Consider the following 25548-nt stretch of genomic DNA (forward strand, 5'->3'; position numbering starts at 1 on the left):
CAGCATGTAAGCTGAGACTTAAAGATGCCGAGGAGTTAAGAAAAAGAGTTAGGGGCATTTCAGAAAAATGGAACAACATACACAAAAGCCTGGAGGTGCAAGCATTTGGTGGACCTCTGGGGAATTGGAAGGGACACAGTATGACTGGGGTGTAGAGTCTGCGCAGGATCGGGCTGGGGAGTAGGCAGGTGCCAGATCACCAAGGGAGATGTAGCTTGGAGTTTTTCTTGAAATCATTTGTAGCATGAAGCTGTTGAATAATTCGTTAAAGAGGCATATATAATTTACATTTTAAAAGATCATTCTGGCAACAGTACAGAGAGCAGGTTAGAAAGGGAAAGACTGGAGGTGGGAATTTTTTTAAAAGCCATTTCAATAATGCAGGGGAAAAGTATCAGGTTCTGAAAAGGAGGTGGTAAAAATTCAATGGAGATTCTGTGGAGGGGTTGGATTGAAAAGAATAATGAACAGCATGTGGTAATAGATTTGATATGAGCGTCCGGAGAAGGACCTAATAATAGTACTCAGATCTCTGGCTTTGGTGACTGAAGAGGACCAGATTTCCCAGAGGAAATGAATTGACTTTGGCATTTAAGATGTCTGTGGAAAATCCATGTGAAAGTCAGGTGTGACTGGGAGGCAGCTTAGGCTTGGAGCTATCAACTGGGAAGTCAGGGATATAATGAGGTGAAGGCTGTGGGGCAAGTGACATCACCAGGCAGTGAAAAGAGCTGGGTGTTCATGGTACTCGGCTTAGGTACTCCAGACTGTTTGAACAAATGAGAGTGTCAAGAGTATGGCCTCATTTAAATCCCATAGCAACCTGTGAGGTAGGAAACAATCTCAGCTTTGCAGATGAGAACATTTCAGACTCTTAAGAGTTAAGTGATTTGCCTAAAGTAATTTTGCTACTGAGTGGCAGCGCTAGGATTTCAAGTCCAATCTGTCTGATTTTAAAGCCCATTTTTTTTCCTACTGTATCCTGCTTCTTTGTAAACCTTAGCAGTTTAAATATTTGTGATCATACTGTCTTTCATTCTTTTTCTTCACCTCTGCCAGTATCCTGGTTTAGTAGGATTGTGACACATCATTTTAAATAACCAGCTTTTCTCTCATTTCCCCTGCTTCACTCCCAAACACATCTATGAGATTGCCTTTCCTATCAGATCGACTCGTCCCACTCAATCCTATTCCAATACCCACTTTAAAACAACAGGCCAGCAGAGGTCCTCCACTGGCTACTGAATGAGGTCTGTCCTCCTCAGCTTGGCATTCAAGGCTCAAAGGCTCATCATAAAATGACGACTGTTTGAAAAGTTTCCCATATTTCCCGCTTCTCATTAGCACATCTTCATGCCTTTTGGGTGTCATCTATATGTGGATATAAATGTGGTGGTCTCATTATGTTCCTTATAGGGATATTCTTTTAGTGCTTGGAATAAAGACATCTTTTATTTGCTCTGTTACCATCTTTATAGAAACGGTTTTGTCTTTGTGATGAAATCAGCTTGGATGTCTTCTGACCTTAGTTCCTTTCCAGTGTCAGGGTTCCTTATACTGTATCCCTAACGTGACGAGCCCTCTGCTCTGACACTTTCTAGAGGGATCCTTTTTTTGATGGGAGAAGAGGATGGAAATTCTAATTGTTAGAAATTTCTTATCATTGAGCCAAAATCTCCCTGCTTTTAACATCTATCTGTTTCCTAGGAACAACGGATAAATCAGTTATTTCTCCTCTGCCTCATGAAGAGGCATTTAAAGACAGCTCTTATGTCTCTCCTCAGGTTTCTCTTACATAACCCAAATAATCTCTTGCTTGGAGCTTTTCTCCTGTGATAAGTTGCAAACTTATTCCCTTGCCCTCCTGAGACTCTTGCAGTTTGGTCAGTGCTCATCTAAACTGACCCACAGGGCCCAGAACACAGCACTGCACAGAAAGCAGCAATATTAGTCCTTTGATTACGGCTCGATGCTCGTACCTGAAAAGCCTGAGATCACTTCAGATCTGTAACAGCCATGTCACATTTTGCATTCATTCAGTTAAAAAAAAAAAAACCTATTTTACATAGTTCCAGTTAAGCCAACCATCATCTGCTGTGCAGTCAGTTTCTTTAAATGTAGAACTAATTCTCCTAGTTATATTTCAACTTCATTTTGATCAGTCTTTTTAGGCAATTATGATTCTGCTATGCAGTGTGGTGTTAACTGTGTTTCCAAGTTTGATTTTGAAACATACTTTCCGCATCATTATCCAAGATTTTTGTTTGTTTGTTTGTTTCGAGACAGAGTCTCACTCTGTCACCCAGGCTGGAGTGCAGTGGTGCGATCTCAGCTCACTGCAACCTCCACTTCCCGGGTTCAAACAGTTCTCCTGCCTCAGCTTCCTGAGTAGCTGGGATTACAGGCACATGCCACCACACCCAGCTGATTTTTGTATTTTTAGTAGAGATGGGATTTCACCATGTTGGCCAAGCTGGTCTCGAACTCCTGACCTCAGGTGATCCACCTGCCTCACCTTCCCAAAGTGCTGGGATTACAGGCGTGCGCCGCCGCACCCAGCCCCAAGTTCTTGATAAACATGGCAAAAACCAACTTCCCACTCCACACATCAAGTTAATCAGTGCCATTTATGAATGGTTCTGTTAACCACTGTCCTGTCATCCCATCCCCTGTCTCTTCATCTTATCTGCAAAGATCTCATTTGTACATTCAACACATTTTTATTTAGCACAGGTTTAGCACATGTGCGAGAAGGTGCTAGGGATACATTGAAGATAGCAGTCCCTATCTTGTGGTGCTTACAGTTTAGCAGCATCATGAAATATTTTCTAAATGCTTTGTGGAAATCAAGTTATATGGTTATTTATGATATTTCTCATCTGGTACCATATCAGAAAAGGGAATGAGGGATTACTTTTTGTAGACTCCATATTGCTACTCATTATCTTCTATCACTTGAAAGTGGGATTCACTCCCTTTGTCTTTACACCTTTCATGGTTTCAGAAACAGCTTTGAACTTTAGAAGTCTCTGGAGTTCATTTATGCCCTTTCTGTGTAGCCATAGTTTGGTGGTGTTTACTTTATTTTTTTTTTTTTGAGATGGAGTCTTGCTTTGTCGCCCAGGCTGGAGTGTAATGACACGATTTCGGACACAATTTCGGCACACTGCAACCTCCGCCTCGAGTTCAAGTGATTCTCCTGCCTTAGCCTCCCGAGTAGCTGGGATTACAGGACGCCCGGCTAATTTTTGTATTTTTAGTAGAGACTGGGTTTCACCATGTTGGCCAGACTGGTCTTAACTCCTGACCTTAGGTGATCTGCCCACCTTGGACTCCCAGAGTGCTGGGATTACAAGCAAGAGCCACTGTGTCCGGCCTGGTGGTGGTGTTTAAACACCTGGTTTTTGTTTGTTTGTTTGTTTGTTTGTTTTCACATTATCAGGATTGTTTTTTGTTTTATAGTAAGCTTAATGAAAAATTTCTGTTCAACTTCAGCCATTCTCACTCCCATAATCTTTGTCACTTAGATTTTTACTTATATTTTATCTTTATATTTTGAAATGATCTTTCCTAAGGAGGAGATTTGAGTCTCCTTAGGTTTTCTTTTCTTCCTTGAGTTCTTGAAATGCCACAGTTGCTTTCTCCAGGATCCTGGTCCTTTTCACTTCCTTTTTCAAGTTTGCCAGAATTAAGCTCAGATGTATTTTGTCTATTTTCTGAAGGATTAAACTGTCAACAATGCAAGGTGCTATGTTTTCATACAAAGAGTGGATGTCTGCATAGCCAGCAGCCCACTACCTTATTCTGAGGTGTGCGTTCTCTCATCAGTCAGGTGTCATCCACATCCTTCCTCTAGCCAATTTCCACCACTGCAGCCTTTTTGCCTACTCTTCTTTCCCCTTTGGTCCAATGTCTTCCTCTATACTGTCTTACTCACATTGTTAGATTTGCACATAGATGTTTATTATCTTGAACTTGGGAGGATTCTCTGCCTTTTTCTGTAGATCCATCTCTGTAAGGCAGCCGATTTTCTATAGATGCCATAGTCTATTGTTTACCCATCCCACCAAGTCTTGGTGATTTTCATGAGATTTTATTTATCTCCTTGAGTTCTTTTTTGCTATTGTGACTTTTAAATATCGTGCCTAGCACACTAATGTTCAATAAGTAATATTTATGATTAATCTCAAGAAGTATTTGCCTTCTCTTTTAGGCTGTGAGGATATCATTGCTGAGAGCATCTCATTAGATACCTTAATTGCCATCCTCAAGTGGAGTTCTCATCCATATGGCTCTAAATGGGTGCACCGACAAGCTTTACATTTCCTCTGTGAGGAATTTTCCCAGGTCATGACTTCGGATGTTTTTTATGAACTCAGCAAAGACCATCTGCTTACTGCTATCCAGTCTGACTACCTACAGGTAATCATTTAAACACCTCTCAAACTCATTGTCATTCATATGTGCGCCAAGAAACCCATCTATGCTCTATTACTCTTCCATCTAGGGTAGGGCAGGGGAAGAGAAACAGGCTGTGATCAAACCACCAGGACTGCCCTCTTCATAGTTGTGCAACAAAAGCCTTCTGTCTCACTGGCTCTTCATGTACACTGCTACATTGAACAAGCCCAGGTCCCAGCCAAATGCACCAAAAAGAGATTGGGGCAGTAGGCAAGGTCAGAAGCACATCCCAACATGATTTTCTTGACCTCTATTAATGTGGCTTCTCTATAGTGGTTTCTTACTTTTGGTGGAGCATCACATACTTAGATTGCAGACAGTAACTTCAGCAGCACAAAGTAAAAATAATATTCAATTTCTGATCTGCTCAAATTTTTATCAAAACTCAGTGCATGTATTCTTCCAAAGTACGGTAATGTTTTCAACTACTTATTTTTAACCAGAAGTAGTTTTTAGCAAATTCTTGTGTTCTTGACTTAAATGTCAGTTTAACTTAGAAATTTACATTAATAATAGATTTTATATATTACAGAAAATACTTGCAAGCAAAGTATATTCAAGCTTAATTTTTGTGCATTGGCTGTATGAATTTTATGCTAAAAACTGCACAACTGTTTTAATGCTATTAAAGACATAAACCCATTGAGCCACTTCCTATTTCTTTGTATTTGTACTAGAAAAATGATTAAATGCTACCATTTTAGTCAGAAATGCAGTGGAGAGTTAAATAATACACTCAGCATCTGTGCTTTTCCTTTGTATATTGCTTTGATTGCAGTACAGATGTCATACTTGGGCTTGATTTATGGAGAATCTTTGTTCATTAACCTTGTCTCATTGTCCTGATCAAAACTGGATGCTTTTTGTTTGTGTTAGAAGTTGTTAGTTCTCTTAGATTATTGTCTTTAGGAGCTTTGCATTCCTTCTTAGAAAGTATTAAAAAAAAAAAACTTAGCAGCCTAGATTTGCTCTAAGATTTTAAATAAAATACAAAGAAATGAGGGCTACATTGCCATTTCACAGATTGTGCTTCACCAACCAGTAGAATACCTTGTAGAGATTGTAGTTTCTTCTGCTGAAACAAGTTGACTGACTTGTTTTTCCTGTCCCTCCAGGAGAGAGTAGTTACTCTGCCTATACCCTATATTTATACCCTATACTTATACTTTCATTTACTTATCTCTGTTTTCTTCCAAAAGAGAATTTAAGGCAGCTATATAGAAACCACATAGTAAGATAAAATAAAGTTAAAATAGGAAGTGGGTTGCTTGAGCCCGGAAGTGTGAGACCAGCCTTGGCAACAGGTGGGACCCCATTTGTACAAAAAATTAAAAAATTAGCCATTTTGGGAGGCCAAGGCAGGCGGATCACGAGGTCAGGAGATTGCGACCATCCTGACTAACAAGGTAAAACCCCATCTCTACTAAAAATACAAAAAAATTAGCCGGGCGTGGTGGCGGGCGCCTGTAGTCCCAGCTACTCGGGAGACTGAGGCAGGAGAATGGCGTGAACCCAGGAGGAGGAGCTTGCAGTGAGTCAAGATCATGCCACTGCACTCCAGCCTGGGCAACAGTGCGAGACTCCCTCTCAAAAAAAAAAAAAAAATTAGCTGGGTGCGGTAGCACACACTTGTAGTCCCAGCTGCTCAGGAGGCTAAAGCTGGGAGAATCGCTTGAGCCCAGGAGGTTGAGGCTGCAGAGACCCATGGTGGCACTGCTGCACTCCAGCCTAGGCAATAGAGTGCGACTCTATCTCAAAAGGAAAAATTAAAATGAAAAAATAAAATAGGAAGGGAGCAGGTTACAGAAAAAGAAGATAGAAATGAAATTTAAAAATTAGTTGGGAGCCAAGATTGAGGTGACTGGATAAAATATATGTAATGCAGTCTTGTGTATTTCCTGTTGATGGACCACAGATTTAACACTAAAACTTCAAACAGCCAGTGGAAAGAGTGAAACATGGTAAGTTGCATGCTGTATTTCCCACCTACGAAAAGTACTTAATGAAATTAACCACTTATCTAATTTCACTAAAATAAATATAAACCATTTTTTATTATAGGCAAGTGAACAAGATATCCTTAAATATCTGATTAAATGGGGAGAGCATCAGTTGATGAAAAGAATAGCAGATAGAGGTAAGCTCAGAAAATTAGCTTGCACTAGTTACCTTGTGTAAATTTTTGGTGGTTCTTACATTCCCAGAAGCTCATAGAAATGCATGCCGCACATCAGTCTTGAAAATTGACACTGTTGCCTGGTGAAAAGGGAAGTTTTTACCATCAGCAGAATCCTTTAGTGGACAGGGTATAGTTTATTCAAATAGATATATCAGAAAGTCTTATTTTGCAGCTTTGAAAGGATACTTTTTATTATTATGTTCTTAGGTGCTTAATAAAACATGACTGATTCGTGGAAGTACTAGAATGAAAAATTTCATATAATTTCATATAATGACTAAAGTATTACAAAAGCATAATGTTGATGAAAATGTGGAATTAGTGTTGATGGTTGCACAACAATACAAGTATAGTAAGAGTCACTGAATGGTATGCTTTAAAATGTTTTAGGCCGGGCGCGGTAGCTCACGCCTGTAATCCCAGCACTTTGGGAGGCCAAGGCGGGCAGATCACGAGGTCAAGAGATCAAGACCATCCTGGCTAACACAGTGAAACCCCGTCTCTACCAAAAATACAAAAAATTAGCCGGGCGTGGTGGCGGGTGTCTGTAGACCCAGCTACTCGGGAGGCTGAGGCAGGAGAATGGCGTGAACCTGGGAGGCGGAGCTTGCAGTGAGCCAAGATTGCGCCACTGCACTCCAGCCTGGGCAACAGAGCAAGACTCTGTCTCAAAAAAAAAAAAAAAAAAAAAAGTTTTAAATAAATTTTGTGTTATGTGACTTTTAACCTCAATTTAAAAATACGAGTACAGACTGACCTGAGATCAGGAGTTTGAGACCAGCCTGGCCAACATGGCAGAATCCCGCCTCTACTAAAAATACAAAAACTAGTGGGAAATGGTGGCATGCGCCTGTACTCCCAGCTACTCGGGAGGCTGAGGCATGAGAATCACTTGAACCTGGGAGGCAGAGGTTGCAGTGAGCTGAGATTGCACTATCACACTCCACATGGGTGACAGAGCGAGACTCAAAAAAAAAAAAAAAGAGTACAAATAAAAAAGCATTCATTGTTTATTTTTAAATGTTGTAGAAAATAGGCTGGGTGCAGTGGCTCAAGTCCGTAATCCCAGCACTTTGGGAGGCCGAGGCGGGCGGATCACCTGAGGTTGGAAGTTCGAGACCAGCCTGACCAACATGGAGAAACCCTGTCTCTACTAAAAATAAAAAATTAGCTGGGCATGGTGGCATGCGCCTGTAATCCCTGCTACCTGGGAAGCTGAGGCAGGAGAATCACTTGAACCCAGGAGGCAGAGGTTGTGGTGAGCCGAGATGGGGCCATTGCACTCCAGCCTGGGCAACAAGAGAAAAACTTCGTCTCAAAAAAAAAAAAAAAAAAAATGTTGTGGAAGGTAAAAGAGAAATAAATAATACTTCTGAATGACCTCCCAGTGGGGTCACTGCAGAAGAGAAGGAAGCATCATATGTTGGAGGCTGGGCTTTCAACTTTGGAAATTTGTGATTCCACAGCAGTCTTTTGTTTGTGTCTAGGGTTAGCCCACCCACCTGTCCTCCTTCCCTCAAACATCGTTGTGTTCCTTTATGTACTGAATCTAAATTTAAAATTTTTAATTGAAAAATTAAATACCGATTTCCCTTTTCTGTCACCTTTCGATAGCTTTATTTAGATATAATTTATGTATCTTAAAGTTCACCGGTTTGAAGTGTTCAAGTCAGTGGATTTTAGTACATTTATAGAGTTATTTTGTCACATTTTTAAATATAAAAAATGTGTGCTAAACCTGCCTTTAAGCCTTTTTATAGTGTTTCTTTAATATGCTACTCTCCAAGCTCTAGGGAACAAAAGCAGTCCTTCTATTTTATTTCTCCAATTTTTTTTCTGTGGCTAGCAAAACCTTTAGCAATTCTCAGATTTGAATGTGTTTTTTTTATTTTTAAAATTTTATTTCAGAGAGCAGCAAAGTTATGACTTTTTTTTTTTTTTTTTTTTTTTGAGATGGAGTCTTGCTCTGTCTCCCAGGCTGGAGTACAGTGGCACGATCTCAGCTCACTGCAACCTCTGCCTCCTGGGTTCAAGCTATTCTCCTGCCTCAGCCTCCCGAGTAGCTGGGATTACAGGCACGTGCCACCACGCGTGGCTAATTTTTGTATTTTTAGTACAGACAGGGTTTCGCCATGTCGGCCAGGCTGTTCTCGAACTCCTGACCTCAGATGATCCACTATGCCCGGCAAGTTATGAATTTTTTTAAATATGAAAACCATTACAATTGATTTAGAACGTTTTTTAAATGCCAGCATACAATTAGTTCTCATTCATAGCTTTTATATTTGTCAACTTACCTAGTCGCTGAAATTTATCACGGAGTAGCAAAAAGCTTGGTCTCCCAACAAGCACATTCCCAGCTGAGTTCTAACAAGACGAGGCACTCTGCCTTCTTGTTTCAGATCTCCTTACTGACTGCCACATTTTTTACATTTTTATGTTTTCGTGATCTCACTGTTCAAGATGGCCCCCATGTGTAGTACTGAAGTGCTATCTAGTGTTCCTGAGAACAGGAAGGCTGTGGTGTGCCATACAGAGACAATACATGAGTTAGGTAAGCTTCATTCAGGCGTGAGTTACAGTGCTGTTGGTCGTGAGGTTAGTGTTAATGAATCAGCCACATATATTAAATAAAGTGTCTTTAAACAGAAACACATAAAACAAGGGTCTGTCTTAATCATTTGACAAAAATGTTGTGACCAGAGGCTCACAGGGACCTAACCCTGTGTTTTCCCTATGAACAATAGTTCAGTATTCACTGATTCATTGTTTGTGTTGACTTTATAACTACTTCAGATCATAAGAACCGATTGTATATAACTGTGTAAATGTTATAGACCATAAGCTTGTTCAGTGATGTAAAGTTGGTAATGATGAAATGTCATTTATTTGGGGCAGATAACAGGCATCCTTAAGGGTTAAAATTTTCCTTAGAAAAATAGTTGATAGGTCGGGCGCGGTGGCTCACGCCTGTAATCCCAGCACTTTGGAAGGCCAAGGTGGGTGGATCACCTGAGGTCAGGAGTTTGAGACCAGCCTGGCCAAAATGGTGAAACCCCATCTCTACTAAAAATACAAAAATTAGCTGAGTGTGGTGGCGGGTGCCTATAATCCCAGCTACTCGGGAGGCTGAGGCAGGAGAATTGCTTGAACCCAGGAGGTGGAGGTTGCAGTGTGCCAAGATCATGCCACTGCACTCCAGCCTGGGCGACAGAGCGAGACTCCGTCTCAAAAAAATAATAATAATAATAATAATAATAAAATAAATAAAAGGTAGTTTCCACACTGGGTTAGTGGAAGGTTCTTCTGCGGGGATAAGAAGGAAGCTAAGTGAACCAGGCCATAGCTTTGTTTCAGTCAGTTTTATACAGAAGGATTCTGCCGTTACCTGTCACATATTTGGGGGTTTCATGTAAGATTTTATAAGAAAACAGGATGTCACTACTTTAAGAAAAAAAAACATATTTTGAAAAGCAGAATGCCTTAAATAAGTATGAAGCTAAATCATAGCTAGCCAAGGGGGAAAAAAAACGACTCTTTTCTACACAGTTAACAATTTTATTCTGAATGAATCCAGAAAAAAACTTAGCTTCTCAAAAACAATCAACTCTCTCTCTCTCACACACACACACACACACACACACACACACACACACACAAACAGACCCACAATTTAAGAAAGATATCAGTTTTCCTGTAGAATATTTGAAAAAAATCCAGCATTTATTATTATTTATTATTTATTCATTATTTATTATTTATTATTTATTATTCATGAATAATAAAGATCTTATTCTGTGTTAATTTTTTTAAGAAAAAATTACAGACCCCTAGATTAAAGACATGATTAAAGATTTCCAAATTATGTAATTTTTCTTCCCACCTCAATAGCATAAGCATGCATGTATTTCAGATTGTCGTTCATTAATGCCCAATGAAGAACTCATTCTCTGCCCTGGACAATGGACATACATTACCTGTCAAAGATCAAAGGGTCTACTTTTATGCAGTAATGTTCCCGTATTATGGAAATTTGGGAGACTTTCATAAAAATCTTAAAGCCAAATAAAGCACATTAGGCTTCGCTGCTTCAAACACCAAGTGATTAGCATGTTGTTAAATTACTGTTACACATATGTAGGCCAATGAGCATACTGATAACTTACAGTGACCAGAAATGGCATATGCTCTGCAATGACCTTATACTACTAAAAACTGGTCACAAAAGTGAGAAAGCTTTTTAAAAAGCCCTTGATAAAACTAGATTTTAGTAGATTGTCATCTTTTCTCTTTTGAGTTAGTCTATAGAAAGGAATCCTTTATTCTTTATTGCAGAGCAGTGATAAAATAATTTTATTGTACTGTTGATACCATGCTTTTTCTTTATCCAAGAACATCCCTATTAAACAAACATGAAAGAAAAATAATTGACTTATAACCCTTTTTAAAGCAGAGGCACATAAGTCTATAGAGTGGTACTGTTAGTGTATGTACTAGAGAACAAAGGAAACCTGTCTCAGAACATTTGGATTTGGTTGGAAACTTTTCATTTTCTGTCTCATAGAGCCAAACTTACTGAGTGGCACTGCCCATAGTGTGAACAAAAGAGGTGTAAAAAGACGGGACCTGGACATGGAAGAGCTCAGAGAGATCCTTTCTTCTCTCTTACCTTTTGTGCGAATTGAACACATCTTACCTATAAACAGTGAAGTCTTAAGTGATGCAGTAAGTGTTTTTCTCCATGTATTCCTTTCATGAAAAGAAAAATGCCAGGTCTATGTTTTTATTCATTGTAAATAATTTCTGCTACTAATAGAGTATTGTGAAGCTGTAATTCTGTGAGGACAGAGACAGATGTCTGTTGTGTACGATGTTGTATCCCCTGTGTCTGCCACACAGTACAGTTAAAATGTTCGGTGAATGAGATTTGGGTAAATAGGTCTTACTCATGCAAGAGCATTATTTCTAGCAGAGTTAATTCTGTCATTTAAGTGTAGATCAAGTAGACCCTTATTCAAAAAGGAAAAGGTAGAAATTACCTTTGAAGAGTCTTCAAGAACAGCAGTGAATCAGAGAGCAGTGGAGTGGAGGGATTGGTTCAATAGAAAAGAATGGATGGACCTGAAAATTAATAGAGCTCATCTTGTTACTTTCATAATTTTTTAAACAGTGAATTTTTAAAAAATTAATGTAATTGGCTGGGCACAGTGGCTAACTCCTGTAATCCCAGCACTTTGGGAGGCCAAGGCGGGTGGATCACCTGAGGTCAGGAGTTTGAGACCAGCCTGGCCAACATGGTGGAACCCCATCTCTACTAAACGTACAAAAATTAGCCAGGCGTGGTGGTGCATGCCTATAATCCCAGCTACTCGGGAGGCTGAGGCAGGGGAATTGCTTGAACTGGGGAGGTGGAGGTTGCAGTGAGCCAAGATCGAGCCATTGCACTCCAGCCTGGGTGACAGAGCGAGACTCCATCTCAAAAAAAAAAAAAAAAAAAAAAATTAATAGAATTGCTTGAATTCATGGATGGGAAAAATAAATATTATAAACATTAGTTCTTCACACATTGACTTATAAACTTAATGTAATGCTTATCAATATCATAATGTTTTTTTCTAACTGCACAGGAACATTATAAAACATTATAAAAGTCTTCTGAAAAAAAAACAGAAAACATAATAATAAATGAACTATCACAAGTCAGTGTGGTGCTACATTAACTGATTAGCAGAAGAAGAAATTCATTGAAAGTTAAACCATTGTTTCACTGGCACACAAAATTAATCCTTGTTAGATTGAAGAATTAAATACTAAATGGAAACATGGAAGAACTAGAAGAAAACAATATTGTTTTCAAGAAGTATTTATGGGCTACTCTGGGCATACTGCCTCTGGGGTAGCCCTGCTCCACAAGGAGCAGTAATAAAAATAAATAAATAAAAATAAAACTTAAAAAAACAAATATTTGTGGATTCTGATTAGAAAAAAAAATTCAGCCTCACTAATTACACACACACTAGAGAAAGTAAAATAAAACAGTTACCATTTTTTCACCTGTTAAGGTAGTAGTTATAGTACCACTACACAACAGAATATTTTGCTCCCCTGAACAGTTGTTATAAAGACTGTATAGTGGCCGGGCGCAGTGGCTCACACCTATAATCCCAGCACTTTGGGAGGCCAAGGCGGGTGGATCACCTGAGGTCAGGAGTTCAAGACCAGCCTGGCCAACATGGCGAAACCCTGTCTCTACTAAAAATAACAAAAATTAGCCAGGCATGGTGGTGCATGCCGTTAATCCCAGCTGCTCGGGAGGCTGAGGCACAAGAATTGCTTAAACCCAGAGGCAAGCCAAGATTCTGCCACTGCACTCCAGCCTGGGTGACAGAGCAAGACTCTGTATCGAAAAAAAGAAGAAAAGAAAAAGATGATGCAAAGTATGTATTTTTATGTATTCTCAAATTCAACTATGTAAAACTTCATTTGCTAAAGACTCTGCCAGACGCTGTAATCCCAGCACTTTCAGAGGCCAAGACAGGCAGATCACTTGAGTTGAGGAGTTCGAGACCAGCCTGCCAACATGGTGAAACACTGTCTCTACCAAAAAATACAAAAATTAGCCAGGCATGGTGGCGTGCACCTGTAGTCCCAGCTACCTGAGAAGCTGAGATGGGAGAATTGCTTGAACCCAAGAGGTGGAGGTTGCAATGAGCCAAGATCTCCCCATTGCCCTCCAGCCTGGGCAACAGAGTGAGACCCTGTCTCAAAAAAAAAAAAGAAAAGAAAAGAAAGAAAAAGAAAAGACTGGAAGGAAATATATCAACATTACTGTTGTAATGAGTATTGACTTTTTTCTCTATTTTCTAAATACTAGATAATGCTGTATTTTACTAGTTAAAAGTAATTTTAACTAATGCAGCTGTTGATTATATTTAACAAGAGTAATATTGGAGAAACAACTTTTGGTTTTGTTTAAAACCTGGGACTCAAATCAAATTGAACCCTGTATGTAGTTTAGAAAAGTATTTTAGAACTTTGGCTAGGAAATATATACCTCTCTCTTAATTCCGCGCCTAACACATCATAAGTCCCCAACAAAGGTTTGCTAATAATGGCTCTTAACTTTCATGCTCTCTTAGTATGTGCTAAGCACTGTACTAGGTGCTTTCATCTGCATTGCCTTCATTTAATCCTCACACCACCTTAGGAACTAAAGGTACTTGATACAGATTCTCCTGGCATCAGTCAGGAAACAACGGGGATACCTTATTCAGTTAGCTGTGCACTGCCTTGCCTCCGGGGCCGTACAGGAGCCCTTAAAGTGAAGCCCAGGTAAAGGAGATGTCCGTGGTACATGGCTGTTAAATGCAGGAGTTGAAGTTTGAGCTACAATCTGCCTTGCCCCAGAGCCTGTGTTGCTAAGCACTGTGCTAGCCTTCCTGTATCCTTGTACTGTAGATATAGGCCCATGTCAGTGTTCTCGTTTTGTCTTGAGGAGTTGGGTCGGGACTGAATTTGTTCCTAGATGAGTAAAGAAAATTGGTTTTCATTAAGAGTTCTGATCTTTAGTCCAACTTAACTACCTTTTAATTAATGTGTCTCTTGTTTTTAAAAATATTCCTCTATTTAGAGAAAAATGGGAAATTACAGTATCTTTTTATTGCAAATCTTTTAAATATTATTAAAAATTTGAGGTATTTCACCGGGCGCGGTGGCTCACGCCTGTAATCCCAGCACTTTGGGAGGCTGAGGCGGGCAGATCACGAGGTCAGGAGTTCCAGACCAGCCTGACCAACATGGTGAAACCCCGTCTCTACTAAAAGTACAAAAAATTAGCCAGGCGTGGTGGTGAGTGCCTGTAATCCCAGCTACTCAGGAGGCTGAGGCAGGAGAATCGCTTGAATCCAGGAGAAGGAGGTTGCAGTGAGCCGAGATCATGCCACTGCACTCCAGCCGGGGCGACAAGAGTGAGACTCCGTCTCAAAAAAAAAAAAATTTGAGGTATTTCTAAATTTCATGTACATTTCTGAATTCTTATTTAAATAATAAAGTTTGCATATTTTTATTTATAGTTATAAATATTTTTATTTATCTTAGTAGTATTGTAGTACTACACAGATTTCTATCTAAAAAAAAAATTTTTTTTTAGATGAAAAGAGGCTTGATTAGTACTCCTCCATCAGATATGCTTCCTACAACAGAAGGTGGGAAGTCAAATGCCTGGTTACGGCAAAAAAATGCTGGCATCTATGTTCGTCCTCGACTCTTCTCTCCCTATGTGGAAGAAGCAAAGGTAATGAAAACCATATGAAGATAGTAGACTACTTTATTACAAACCATATGCACAAAGTGGTTCATTGTTAAGTATTACTTAAATATTTGGAAATAACCTATATTTTCAACAGTAGGGAAAATGAAAGTAAGTTCTAGTTTGACTACTCAACAGAATAGTTTTCTAAAATGTTTAATTTTAATTAAGCATGTTTTTAAAACTTAGGTTATGTTAAAATGCATTTTATGTTTTTCTCATTTTAGTTGCCTTGCAAATTGTTAACTGCCTTGCAAATTGTTACCACTTACTGAAAATGGTTGTCACTATTTTGTGATCTTGAGCATGAGGGAAATGTTCTGAAAGAAGATTGCCCACTTTTTTACTTCCTTTGTAAATTAAAGGAATGCCATGACCTCTTTTAACATATTTCTGCAATAGCTGACTGTTGGGAATTATGTTTAGTTTTAGAATAAATGCACAGACTAAGAAAAAATTTCAGGCCTGTTAAGTAACTAGTTGGCATTATGTATATTGTAACATAAAGAACTGTCCCAGAAAATACGGTAATGTGAAAATGAAACATCTAATTTTTATTAGATGTTCAGCCATAAGAACTTTCCAGGGTCCATCCTGGGCAACATGGTAAAACCCCAACTCTACCAAAAACTAAAAGGGAAAATTTAGCCTGTTGTGGTGGCTTGCACCCTGATTTCTGCTACTCAGGAGACTGATTTAGGAGAATCACCTGAGCCTGGGAGGCAAAGGCTATACAGTGAGCCATGATTGTCCCACTGCACTCCAACCTGGGCGACAGAGTAAGAACCAGTCTTCAAAAAAAAAACACTTTGGCCTTTTGAGGAACTGACAGTCTTTGAAAGTAGGAAATCATTATGAAGCTTTCTGAAGTAAATTTAACAGACCAAACAGTGTGTATACTCAATGAGTGTACAATCAAGTTGCCTCAAAATGTTTCTCATTTTTAGACCAGGCATGGTGGCTTTCGCCTGTAATCTCAGCACTTTGGGAGGCTGAAGCAGGAAGGTCACTTGAGTCCAGGAGTTCAAGACCAGCCTGGGCAACCTAGTGAGACCCTGTCTCTACAAAAAATAAAAATAAATTAAAAAAAAAAAAAAAAAAAAAAACTAGCCAGTCCTGGTGGTATGCTCTTGTAGTCCCAGCTACGCAGGAGGCTTGAAGTGGGAGGTTGCTTGAGCCTGGGAGGTCAAGACTGCAATGAGCCATGATGGCACCACTGCACTCCAGCCCAGGCAACATTTTTCTTTTTTCTTCAAAAAGAGGAAATTTGGTTTATTTCTAGGTCTCTTGAATTGGTTATCAATCTTTTTTTTTTTTTTAAGACGGAGTTTCATTCTTGTCATCCAGGCTGGAGTGCCGCGGTGAGATCTCAGCTTACTGCAACCTCCACCTCCCAAGTTCAAGCAGTTCTCATGCCTCAGCCTCCCGAGCAGCTGGGATGATAGGCATCCGCCACCACATCCGGCTAATTTTTGCATGTTTAGTAGAGATGAGGTTTCACCTTGTTGGCCAGACTGGTCTTGAACTCCTGACCTCAGGTGATCTACCCACCTCAGCCTCCCAAAGTGCTGGGATTACAGGCATGAGTCACCATGCCCGGCCCTGATTATCAATCTTGAATACTTTGTATTTTGAGCACTTTGTTGGATTCGTTATTTAGCACGTGTATACATTGTTTTATTATAATATTGTGTGTAATTTATTTCTGATTAATTTCATATCCTTCCTTCACATTTCAAATACTTCTAATTAAAAGCAGACTTTTCAAAAGATGTTTGTGTCTTTTCAAAGATGCTCCTAAAAGAGTCTTTAAAAGTTAAAGATGTAGGGGAACTTTCTTTCACCACTAATATTAACATTTATAAAATAGAAATAAATTAATTCCCTTTTTATTTGATGGAAGTAATAATCTTCCTTCAAATGTGATTTAACAGAGGAAGGTTGACTGGTTTTGTTAATACTGAATGATTATTTCAGTCAGTGCTAGATGAGATGATGGTGGAACAAACAGATCTTGTGCGCTTGCGAATGGTTAGAATGTCCAATGTGCCAGACACGCTCTACATGGTCAATAATGCCGTGCCACAGTGTTGTCACATGATCAGCCACCAGCAGATCAGCAGCAACCAGTCAAGCCCTCCTTCAGTTGTAGCCAACGAAATTCCAGGTAAGGCAGTATATTGGGTGTTTATAATTAAATGAATAATTTATTATTTTTTTGAAATTGCTGATGTTGGAGCCTCTCTGTATATGCTAATTCTCTCCACATTTCAATACCCTTTATGCTTTGTTCTCCTTAAAGAATAAATACTTTTAAGCTAAAACTTTTGCTTTATATTTTATTTTGTATTACTAAGTGTATACAGTTTATCAGTTTACCCTTGAGTTTCTCAGCCTTGGTCTTACTGACATTTGGGGCTGGATTATTCTGTTAATGGAGAGCTGTCCTGTGCCTTGTAGGGTGGTCAGCTGCATCCCTGGCCTGTACTCAATAAATGCTAGGAGCACATATATGCATGCATGCACACCTCTGTGCAAAACCTTTTGGAAACATTTTTATGTTTCTAGACATTGCCAGTTGTGCCCTGTGGGACAAAGTCACCCATTTTGAGAACCACTGGTTTAGAGGAATTCAGATTTTTTTTTATCACTATAGGGTATTTCTCAGGTTACAAGACCCTTTGGGAGGGTCAAATGCCCTATCATACCTTTAAGGCTATGGCCTTCCTAGTCTGTTATACCTTTGAGTCTGTGGCCTTCCAAAATGTGATCACTGTGGGTTTCCTAGAGATCCAGTTTCTCAAGCTCTGCTCTGTGAATTTTACTGTAGCACAGGTTTATGTCTTATGACTTTAGGGGAATTGGCTATCGATCAGGGTATAACTGTCATGTCCAAAAACATCTGAGCATCAGTAAATGTTGGCTTTAACCAAAGAAGTCTAAAAAAGCAACAATGATCTGGTGGTCAGCAATGATCTAATGGTCATTAACTCTTGCTAATTGCCACTGCAAGATTCAAAATAAAAACCAGCACACTATAGCAATGGAAATAGCACTATTTATTTCTGCTTATAAATGTCTATTGTAATTAAAGATGAATAAAAGACATAGTGACAGAACTTTTAATTGAATACATACATTTTATTCTGGGGCTAATGACTTTCTTCAGTTGTTACCTTATCAAATTTGGCCACTGCATATTTACTTGAAATATACATTAGTTAACAGCATGAAGAGAAATATTTCTTTAGCTGATTTATGCAGATTTTGAAGCTTTGCTAATTAGCCTGGCTTTTTAGGCTTGAATTAATGCAGTTGAAAATCAGCATAATTTAATCTTAGAACTCAATCTCAAAAGTCTAGACATTCTCAAGTAAGTATGCTCAGAAAAATACGGCTTGTCTCTCTATTGTTTAGCTAATGAGGTATGGTCCTGTTCTGGTATCATCCTGGGTTCTTCTCACTTCCTTGCACACCACATTCATGAAAGGATAGCTTGTTGCAGAGGGTTAGGGGGCTCATATCTTGGCTCTGTTACTTTGTATGACTTTGAACATGGTATTAATATTTTCTTTCCTGAACATTAATTTCCTCATCCATGAATTGGGGCTCATACCTCCTTTCTAGAATTGTGAGGATTTAATGAAGCACCGTGAGTAATATGCACAGGAGTTTGCCTGGCACAAAGTAAGCACTCAGTAAATGCCAGTTCCTTTTATCCCTAAAAAATAATAATCACTGCTCTAGTCAGTTTCTCTCATAAATATTTATAGACTCCATCACCTCTCCAGCCCTACAGCTACAGCCCTACTTCAGGTTTCTAACCAGTGTTCCCGCCTCTCATCTTACACAAAATTCTGTCTTTTACACCAGCTTGTCAGCCGGCATACTTTTTCCAGAAAGGGCCAGATAGTAAATACTTTAGGCTCTGTAGGTTATACAGTCTGTTGTCTCTATCTACTTAACTCCATACAACAGCCATAGACAGTACATAAATGAATGGGTACAGTTACGTTCCAATAAAACTTTATTTACAAAGGCAGACAGCAAGCTTGATTTAGCCTACCAGTCACAGCATGCCTGCCCATTTTACATTAACATCAGAGTGCACTCGTTCACAGCTCTGATCCTGTCATCCTCCTGCAAAAGTGACTGCCTATTGTGCACAGGATACAATTTAAATTCTTTATCCATGATCTGCCAGTAGGCATCTTTCTGCCTCCTCTCTTCACACTTTTCCTGCTTACAGCTCTGAACCCTAAGTTCTGCTGGCCATGCCAACCACTTCTGCCAGGCTGTCTCAGCATGTTTTACACATACCCAGTCCTTCTGCTCAGACAGCTTTCTTTTTTTTTTGCCCATCTGGTTTCCCTTCATTCTTCAAGAATCTGCTCTGTGTATACCTTGAAGCCTTTCTTGTCTGTCCCCCGTCTGGCTGGGTGCCCCTTCCAGTCCCTCAGTGTCCTTTGCATATTTCTCTCCAGGAACATTTATGACCCTATATTGTATTTGTTTACTTCTGGTTTAGTTCATATCACTAAGCCAGAAACTTGAGAAGAGGAATCGTGTGTTTCATTCTGTGCACCCTAATATCCAAGTCCAATCCCTGGTGCATAGTCAGGACTCAAAAAATTATTTGAATAATAGAATGAATATATTTAAAGACTTCTGAAATATCCTGAGATTCAGAAAAGAGTACATGCAAGTAAAATTGTATTTGAACTGTAAACTAAAATAATACAACTCGGGCTGTTCAGTATGATCAAGAACCTTTTGGGCATAGTGAAATTTTAAAACCTTGAAAAATAGAGATATGTAAATGAATATGTTCCCAGGAAATTAAGATACTATCTAAAAAACTTACAAGATTCTGGTATGAAATACATGCTTTTTTCCCTTGGGCTCACGGGGTCGTCTTTTGTGTAGCTCAGGAATTTTGCTTTCCCACTGTTTTTCTCCTTCCAGTTCCTCGTCTCCTCATTATGAAAGACATGGTCAGACGACTGCAGGAACTGCGGCACACGGAGCAGGTGCAGAGGGCCTACGCCCTGAACTGCGGGGAAGGTGCCACTGTCAGCTATGAAATTCAGATTCGAGTGCTAAGAGAGTTTGGTCTTGCAGATGCTGCTGCAGAGCTGTTGCAGGTAGGAAATGACATTAAACTGTTTAAAATAGGGAGCCTCAGTCACCAGACAGGCAGTATTGTAGACATCCTGACAAGTCCTTGGCTTATTTCCGTTTCTTCGTATATGCTTTTTCACTGCCTTTGGTGTCTTTGATAACCTGCAAGTCCCTCCTGGTGAGAGGCAACGTCATGGAGTGGACTGAGCAGAGACCTAGAATGAGAACTGGGTTTAGATCCCGGCTCTGCTGCTTACTAGTTGGTTAACTTGGAATGAGTTACTTAACCACCCTGGGCATCAACAGCTCTTTTACCTGTAACATAAATTGTTATGAAGACCCAGAATACTATTGTACAGCAGCTTTATTTCTGGTATGTAGCAAGCATACAAGTGGGGACTGCTAAAAAATTCCACAGTGTGCATGCCCAAACAGAGATGGCATGGAAGTAGAAAATTCTGAACTTCCACTGCTCTCTCTTCCTTGTTTGGTCACTAGGTTTGAGATTTGGTCTACTACCACACTTACACACCTTTCACATGCCCACTTTCGTTTCTGTTTTCCATCTTACAAGAAATTTCTTGCATGAGGGTTCAAACCCAAGCATGAGAATCAAACAGTGCTTTCTTTTTTAACCTACCAGGAAAAAAGAAAAAACTCATTTCTAGTAATTATTAGATACAAAAGCAATAGCACTGGTTTTGCAATTAAGATAGAATTTGTAAACTAGTCTGATCACAGCCACTGAATCAGAGCCTTAAATAAAATTTAATTTCATCTGGTTAGATGATTCATTTTCTTGCTACAAACTCCAAACCCCTTTAATACGTACCCTTTAAAAGGATAGGATGTGGCTGGGCACAGTGGCTCACGCCTGTAATCCCAACTCTTTGGGATGCCACGGTGGGCAGATCACTTGAGGTCAGGGGTTCGAGACCAGCCTGGCCAACATGGTGAAACCCTGTCTCTACTAAAAATGCAAACATTAGCCAGGTGTGGTGGTGTGGGCCTGTAGTCCCAGCCTTGGGAGGCTGAGGCAAGAGAATCGCTTGAACCTGGGAGGTGGAGTTTGCTGTGAGCCAAGATTGCACCACTGTACTCCAGCCTGGGTGACAGAGCAAGACTCCGTCTCAAAAACAAACAAACAAACAAAAAAGGATAGGCTGGAGACAATGGCTGTAATCCCAGCACTTTGGGAGGCCTAGGCAGGTGAATCACTTGAGCTCAAGAGTTTAAGACTAGCCTGGGCAATATGGCAAAACCCTACCTCTACAAAAAATATAATAAATTACCCAGGCATAGTGGTATGTGCCAGTAGTCCTGGTTCCTCAGAGGATTAGGTGGGAAGATCACTTGAGCCCAGAATGTCAGGGCTGCAGTGAGCCATGATTGCACCACTGCACTCCAGCCTAGGTGACAGAATGAGACCCTGTCTCAAAAAAAGAATGAATGAATGAATGAATGAATGAACATGGCATAGGGTTCTTCAGCAAGTCAGCAAACCATTTTTAGGTTCTTTTTCTTCTTTTTCCCCCTGCTGTCCTAATTTTCTACTGAACATTTTTGGGTTCTTGTTTTAGGTTGTTGATTTTCATTTTTTGCTACAGTTTTTCTCCTTAAAATACATAGTCTGGTTTTCTACTCATTTCTTTTCCCTTTGCCATTCTAAATTGTGTCTGAATTTGGTATCTTAAATTGCATGACATATTCTTTTTTAATGTTTACCAAAATATTGGTCAGACTTAGTCATGTATAATGGGTAATGAATAGTATTTTGTAGTTTTTATTTCAGACAGAGCAGGCATAGATGTTTTGTCAGAAAGTTTCCAGAACATCCTCAGTTGTATTCCTTTCTCCCTTTGGCATTTAATGTTAATCTCTTAGCAAAGACATATTAGAGTTTGGTTTTATTACCAGTTTTTGCACTATCACATAATCTGAGATGAGTGACCTGCTTGTGGAGCATTCGATCAAGCAGCTTTCTTTCATGGCTGTGTCCTAGGCTGCACTCTGTGTCTTTGTACTATAACTAAGGTGATTTTTTTCTTGGGCTTCTGGCCTAGAAAAATGTATTATGATTTTTATTCTTGCTGACTGTGGTTTTCTTAAGTACCTCACTTAATTCTCTCAGCCTATAAATTTCCACTTATGAAATCTGCTAATATCCTTTTTTTTTTAATCTTTCTTAGAATCCTCACAAATTCTTTCCTGATGAACGTTTTGGGGATGAAAGTCCACTCTTGACAATGAGACAGCCTGGGAGATGTCGCGTAAACAGTACCCCTCCTGCAGAAACCATGTTTACAGATCTGGACTCTTTTGTGGCCTTCCATCCACCCTTGCCCCCTCCACCACCTCCCTACCACCCCCCAGCTACCCCAATCCATAACCAACTCAAAGCAGGCTGGAAACAAAGACCTCCCAGTCAGCACCCTTCACGTTCATTTTCTTATCCCTGTAATCATTCGCTGTTCCACTCCAGAACAGCTCCTAAAGCTGGCCCTCCCCCAGGCTACTTGCCGAGTGTGAAAGCTGCACCGCCTGATTGTACCAGCACTGCAGGACTGGGCAGACAGACGGTGGCTGCTGCTGCCGCCACCACCACCTCAACAGCAACAGCAGCAGCAGCAGCAGCAGCATCTGAGAAGCAAGTGGTAAGTCAACACTTCAGTAACTTGCTTCAAATTCGGTTTGTGGAGTATTAGAAGCAATTTTCTTGGCCCCAAGAGCCCCACTGGGACTCAGCAGTGCCCAGAAGTATTGCTGACAAGTGGAAGGCATAGACTTGAGGGGTGTGGAAAGGAGGAAAAAACGCTAGTGTACTTGAATGAGAAAAGACGGGGAGAGACCAAGAGGTGCATATGGAGGAGTTGGCTATCTTCTTATCTTTATGTTCATTTGGCAGGATTAGGAAGGAATGGGGTTACTGTGCAACATAAAGGAATATAGCAGTTTCATCTTCTGTTCAAGCACAGGTCTACAATTTGTCCCTAACTTCTACTATTCTGTAAAATCCACTATTCTACCACATGCTTTAATGGGACAAGAAGCAAAAGCTACTTACAGCTAAGTACAGAAATAATGTGGAATTATCAGGAATAATGTGGAAAAAACTCCCCATTCAGAAGATGAGCAGAAAATGAGGCCTCAGGGCCTCAGACATGCCTCTGCCTCTGAAGCTCATCAGCAGAGCCCCCACTTCCCTTAGAATCATAGTAGCCAGGGCTAGTAGGTAGTAAATTGATAGAGGATTCTTTGCTTGATTTTGCACTGTATTAGAGATTTTATATAATATACTTAAGAAAGAGTGTTTTTTTTGTTTGTTTTTTTTTTTGGCCAGGTGCCATGACTCACACATGTAATCCCAACACTTTAGGAGGCTGAAGTGGGAGGATCACTTGAGCCCAGAAATTCAAAACCAGCCTAGGAAACATAGTGAGACCCTGACTCTACCAAATAAACAAACAAATTAGCTAAGTGTGGTAGCACGTGCCTGCAGTCCCAACTACTCATGGGGCTGAGGTGGGACAATCACTTGAGCCTGGGAGGTTGTTGAGGCTGCAGTGAGCTGTGATTAAACCACTGCCCTGCAGCCTGGATGACAGAGGGAGACTGTCTCAAAAAAAAAAAAGATTTTTAAGTCTTCCTACTCAGTCACATGCTATCAGTAGCAAGTTAGAAGAAAAGACTCACCTATCAGTTCAGGGAAGCTTCATTAAAATATGGCTTATTGGAAGCTTCAATCAAATTATGATCCTTTCTCTACTTTTCTTTTTAACATAACCTCAAGATTTTATTTATTTATTCATTTATTTATTTATTTATTTATTTATTTTAGAGACAGAGTCTCACTCTGTTGCCCAGGCTGGAGTGCAGTGGTGCAATCTCGGCTCATTGCAATCTCTGCCTCCCAGGTTCAAGCAATCCTCCTGCCTCAGCCTCCTGAGTAGCTGGGATTACAGGCACGCACCACCACGCCCGGCTAATTTTTGTATTTTTAGTAGAAACGGGGTTTCACTGTGTTGGTCAGGCTGGTCTTGAACTCCTGACCTCGTGATCCACCCGCCTCGGCCTCCCAAAATGCTGGGATTACAGGCGTGGGCCACTGCACCTGGCCAACCTCAAGATTTTATTATCTTTACCGTGAAACAAAAGATGATGCTTACAACTGGATCAATTGTCCCTTTCTCTTCTTATCTTCTCCGGGTTCAACGTGCTTGCATCTCTTAATAGCCAGCATCCTCTTAGATCTGCAGTTGAGCTCAGCGCACTCAAGCTTCAGCACAATCTTTGTAGTTTTAGCCTTTTTCGGGAAAATCAGCCTAGTCTTCCCACGATAGTCACTCTGCTTCCTGTCATGCTGCTTTCCCTGGGCATACAGAGAATCCTTGCCCTTCCTCTACTGTGTCACTTTGTGGGATTGGTGTGTGCCACACTGTGACAGAAAGTCCGATGGTTTTTAGGAAGGTTCACCATGTTTGCAGGAGCACTGTTAGCACAGAAAGCCTTTCTCGCCTTCTTAGACCTCTCTACCTCCCCTCCCTGCTTCCCCCACCCCAGGATGGCGAAGGTTGGTCATGTTTGATAAACCAGATTCCCATTCTGTTGGCCCAGGCCCTCAGTTCTACAATTACAAAAGTTCTACTACTTTATATTTTAAATAAAACTCCCTTTAAAGGTAATTTATTTGTATGTTCATTGCAGTCTTGAGTATAATAATGAAAAATGGTAAACAACCTAAATGTCCAATAGTAGCAGAATGATTAAGTAATGATTCATTGATGCAGTAGAACGTTACATAATAATTTAAAATGGTGATCTCAAAGATTTAGTGACAGATTATATATGTACTAAATTTCATTAAAATTAATGTATATGCAAAGGAGAAAAGCATAAAAAGAAAGACCTCGGCCGGGCACGGTGGCTCATGCTTGTAATCCTAGCACTTTGGGAGGCCGAGGCGGGCGAATCACGAGGTCAGGAGATCGAGACCACGGTGAAACCCCGTCTCTACTAAAAATATAAAAAATTAGCCGGGCGTGGTGGCGGGCGCCTGTAGTCCCAGCTACTCGGAGAGGCTGAGGCAGGAGAATGGCATGAACCCGGGAGGTGGAGCTTGCAGTGAGCCGAGATTACACCACTGCACTCCAGCCTGGGCGACAGAGCGAGACTCCGTCTCAAAAAAAAAAAAAAAAAAAAAAAAAAAACCTCAAAATACTAACACTGGTATCTCTATTCAAAAGGTTGGAGTGATTTTTTTGCCTTTATAGCTTTCTATATTTTTGTAATTCTTAAAAATTGAGCCAGGAGCGGTGGCTCACGCCTGTAATCCCAGCACTTTAGGAGGCCGAGGCGAGCGGATCACGAGGTCAGGAGATCGAGACCATCCTGGCTAACACGTTGAAACCCTATCTCCACTAAAAATACAAAAAATTAGCTGGGCGTGGTGGCGGGCACCTGTAATCCCAGCTAGTCAGGA

The 25548-nt window shown here is 40.2% G+C and overlaps 1 protein-coding gene across 1 annotated transcript in view; it reads left to right on the forward strand.

Moving 5' to 3' along the window:
• Nucleotides 1–25548, forward strand: part of BTBD7 (BTB domain containing 7) — a 100655-nt gene that overhangs the window by 69315 nt on the left and 5792 nt on the right. The window contains exons 4-10 of the mRNA XM_003260909.3: nucleotides 4214–4422; nucleotides 6523–6598; nucleotides 11205–11365; nucleotides 14790–14933; nucleotides 16926–17115; nucleotides 19914–20092; nucleotides 22259–22723. Coding sequence (XP_003260957.1) covers nucleotides 4214–4422; nucleotides 6523–6598; nucleotides 11205–11365; nucleotides 14790–14933; nucleotides 16926–17115; nucleotides 19914–20092; nucleotides 22259–22723 — 1424 coding nt within the window. The remainder of the gene's footprint in view (nucleotides 1–4213; nucleotides 4423–6522; nucleotides 6599–11204; nucleotides 11366–14789; nucleotides 14934–16925; nucleotides 17116–19913; nucleotides 20093–22258; nucleotides 22724–25548) is intronic.

Source organism: Nomascus leucogenys, chromosome 22a (assembly GCF_006542625.1).
Source record: "Nomascus leucogenys isolate Asia chromosome 22a, Asia_NLE_v1, whole genome shotgun sequence".
Taxonomy (NCBI): Eukaryota; Metazoa; Chordata; class Mammalia; order Primates; family Hylobatidae; genus Nomascus; species Nomascus leucogenys.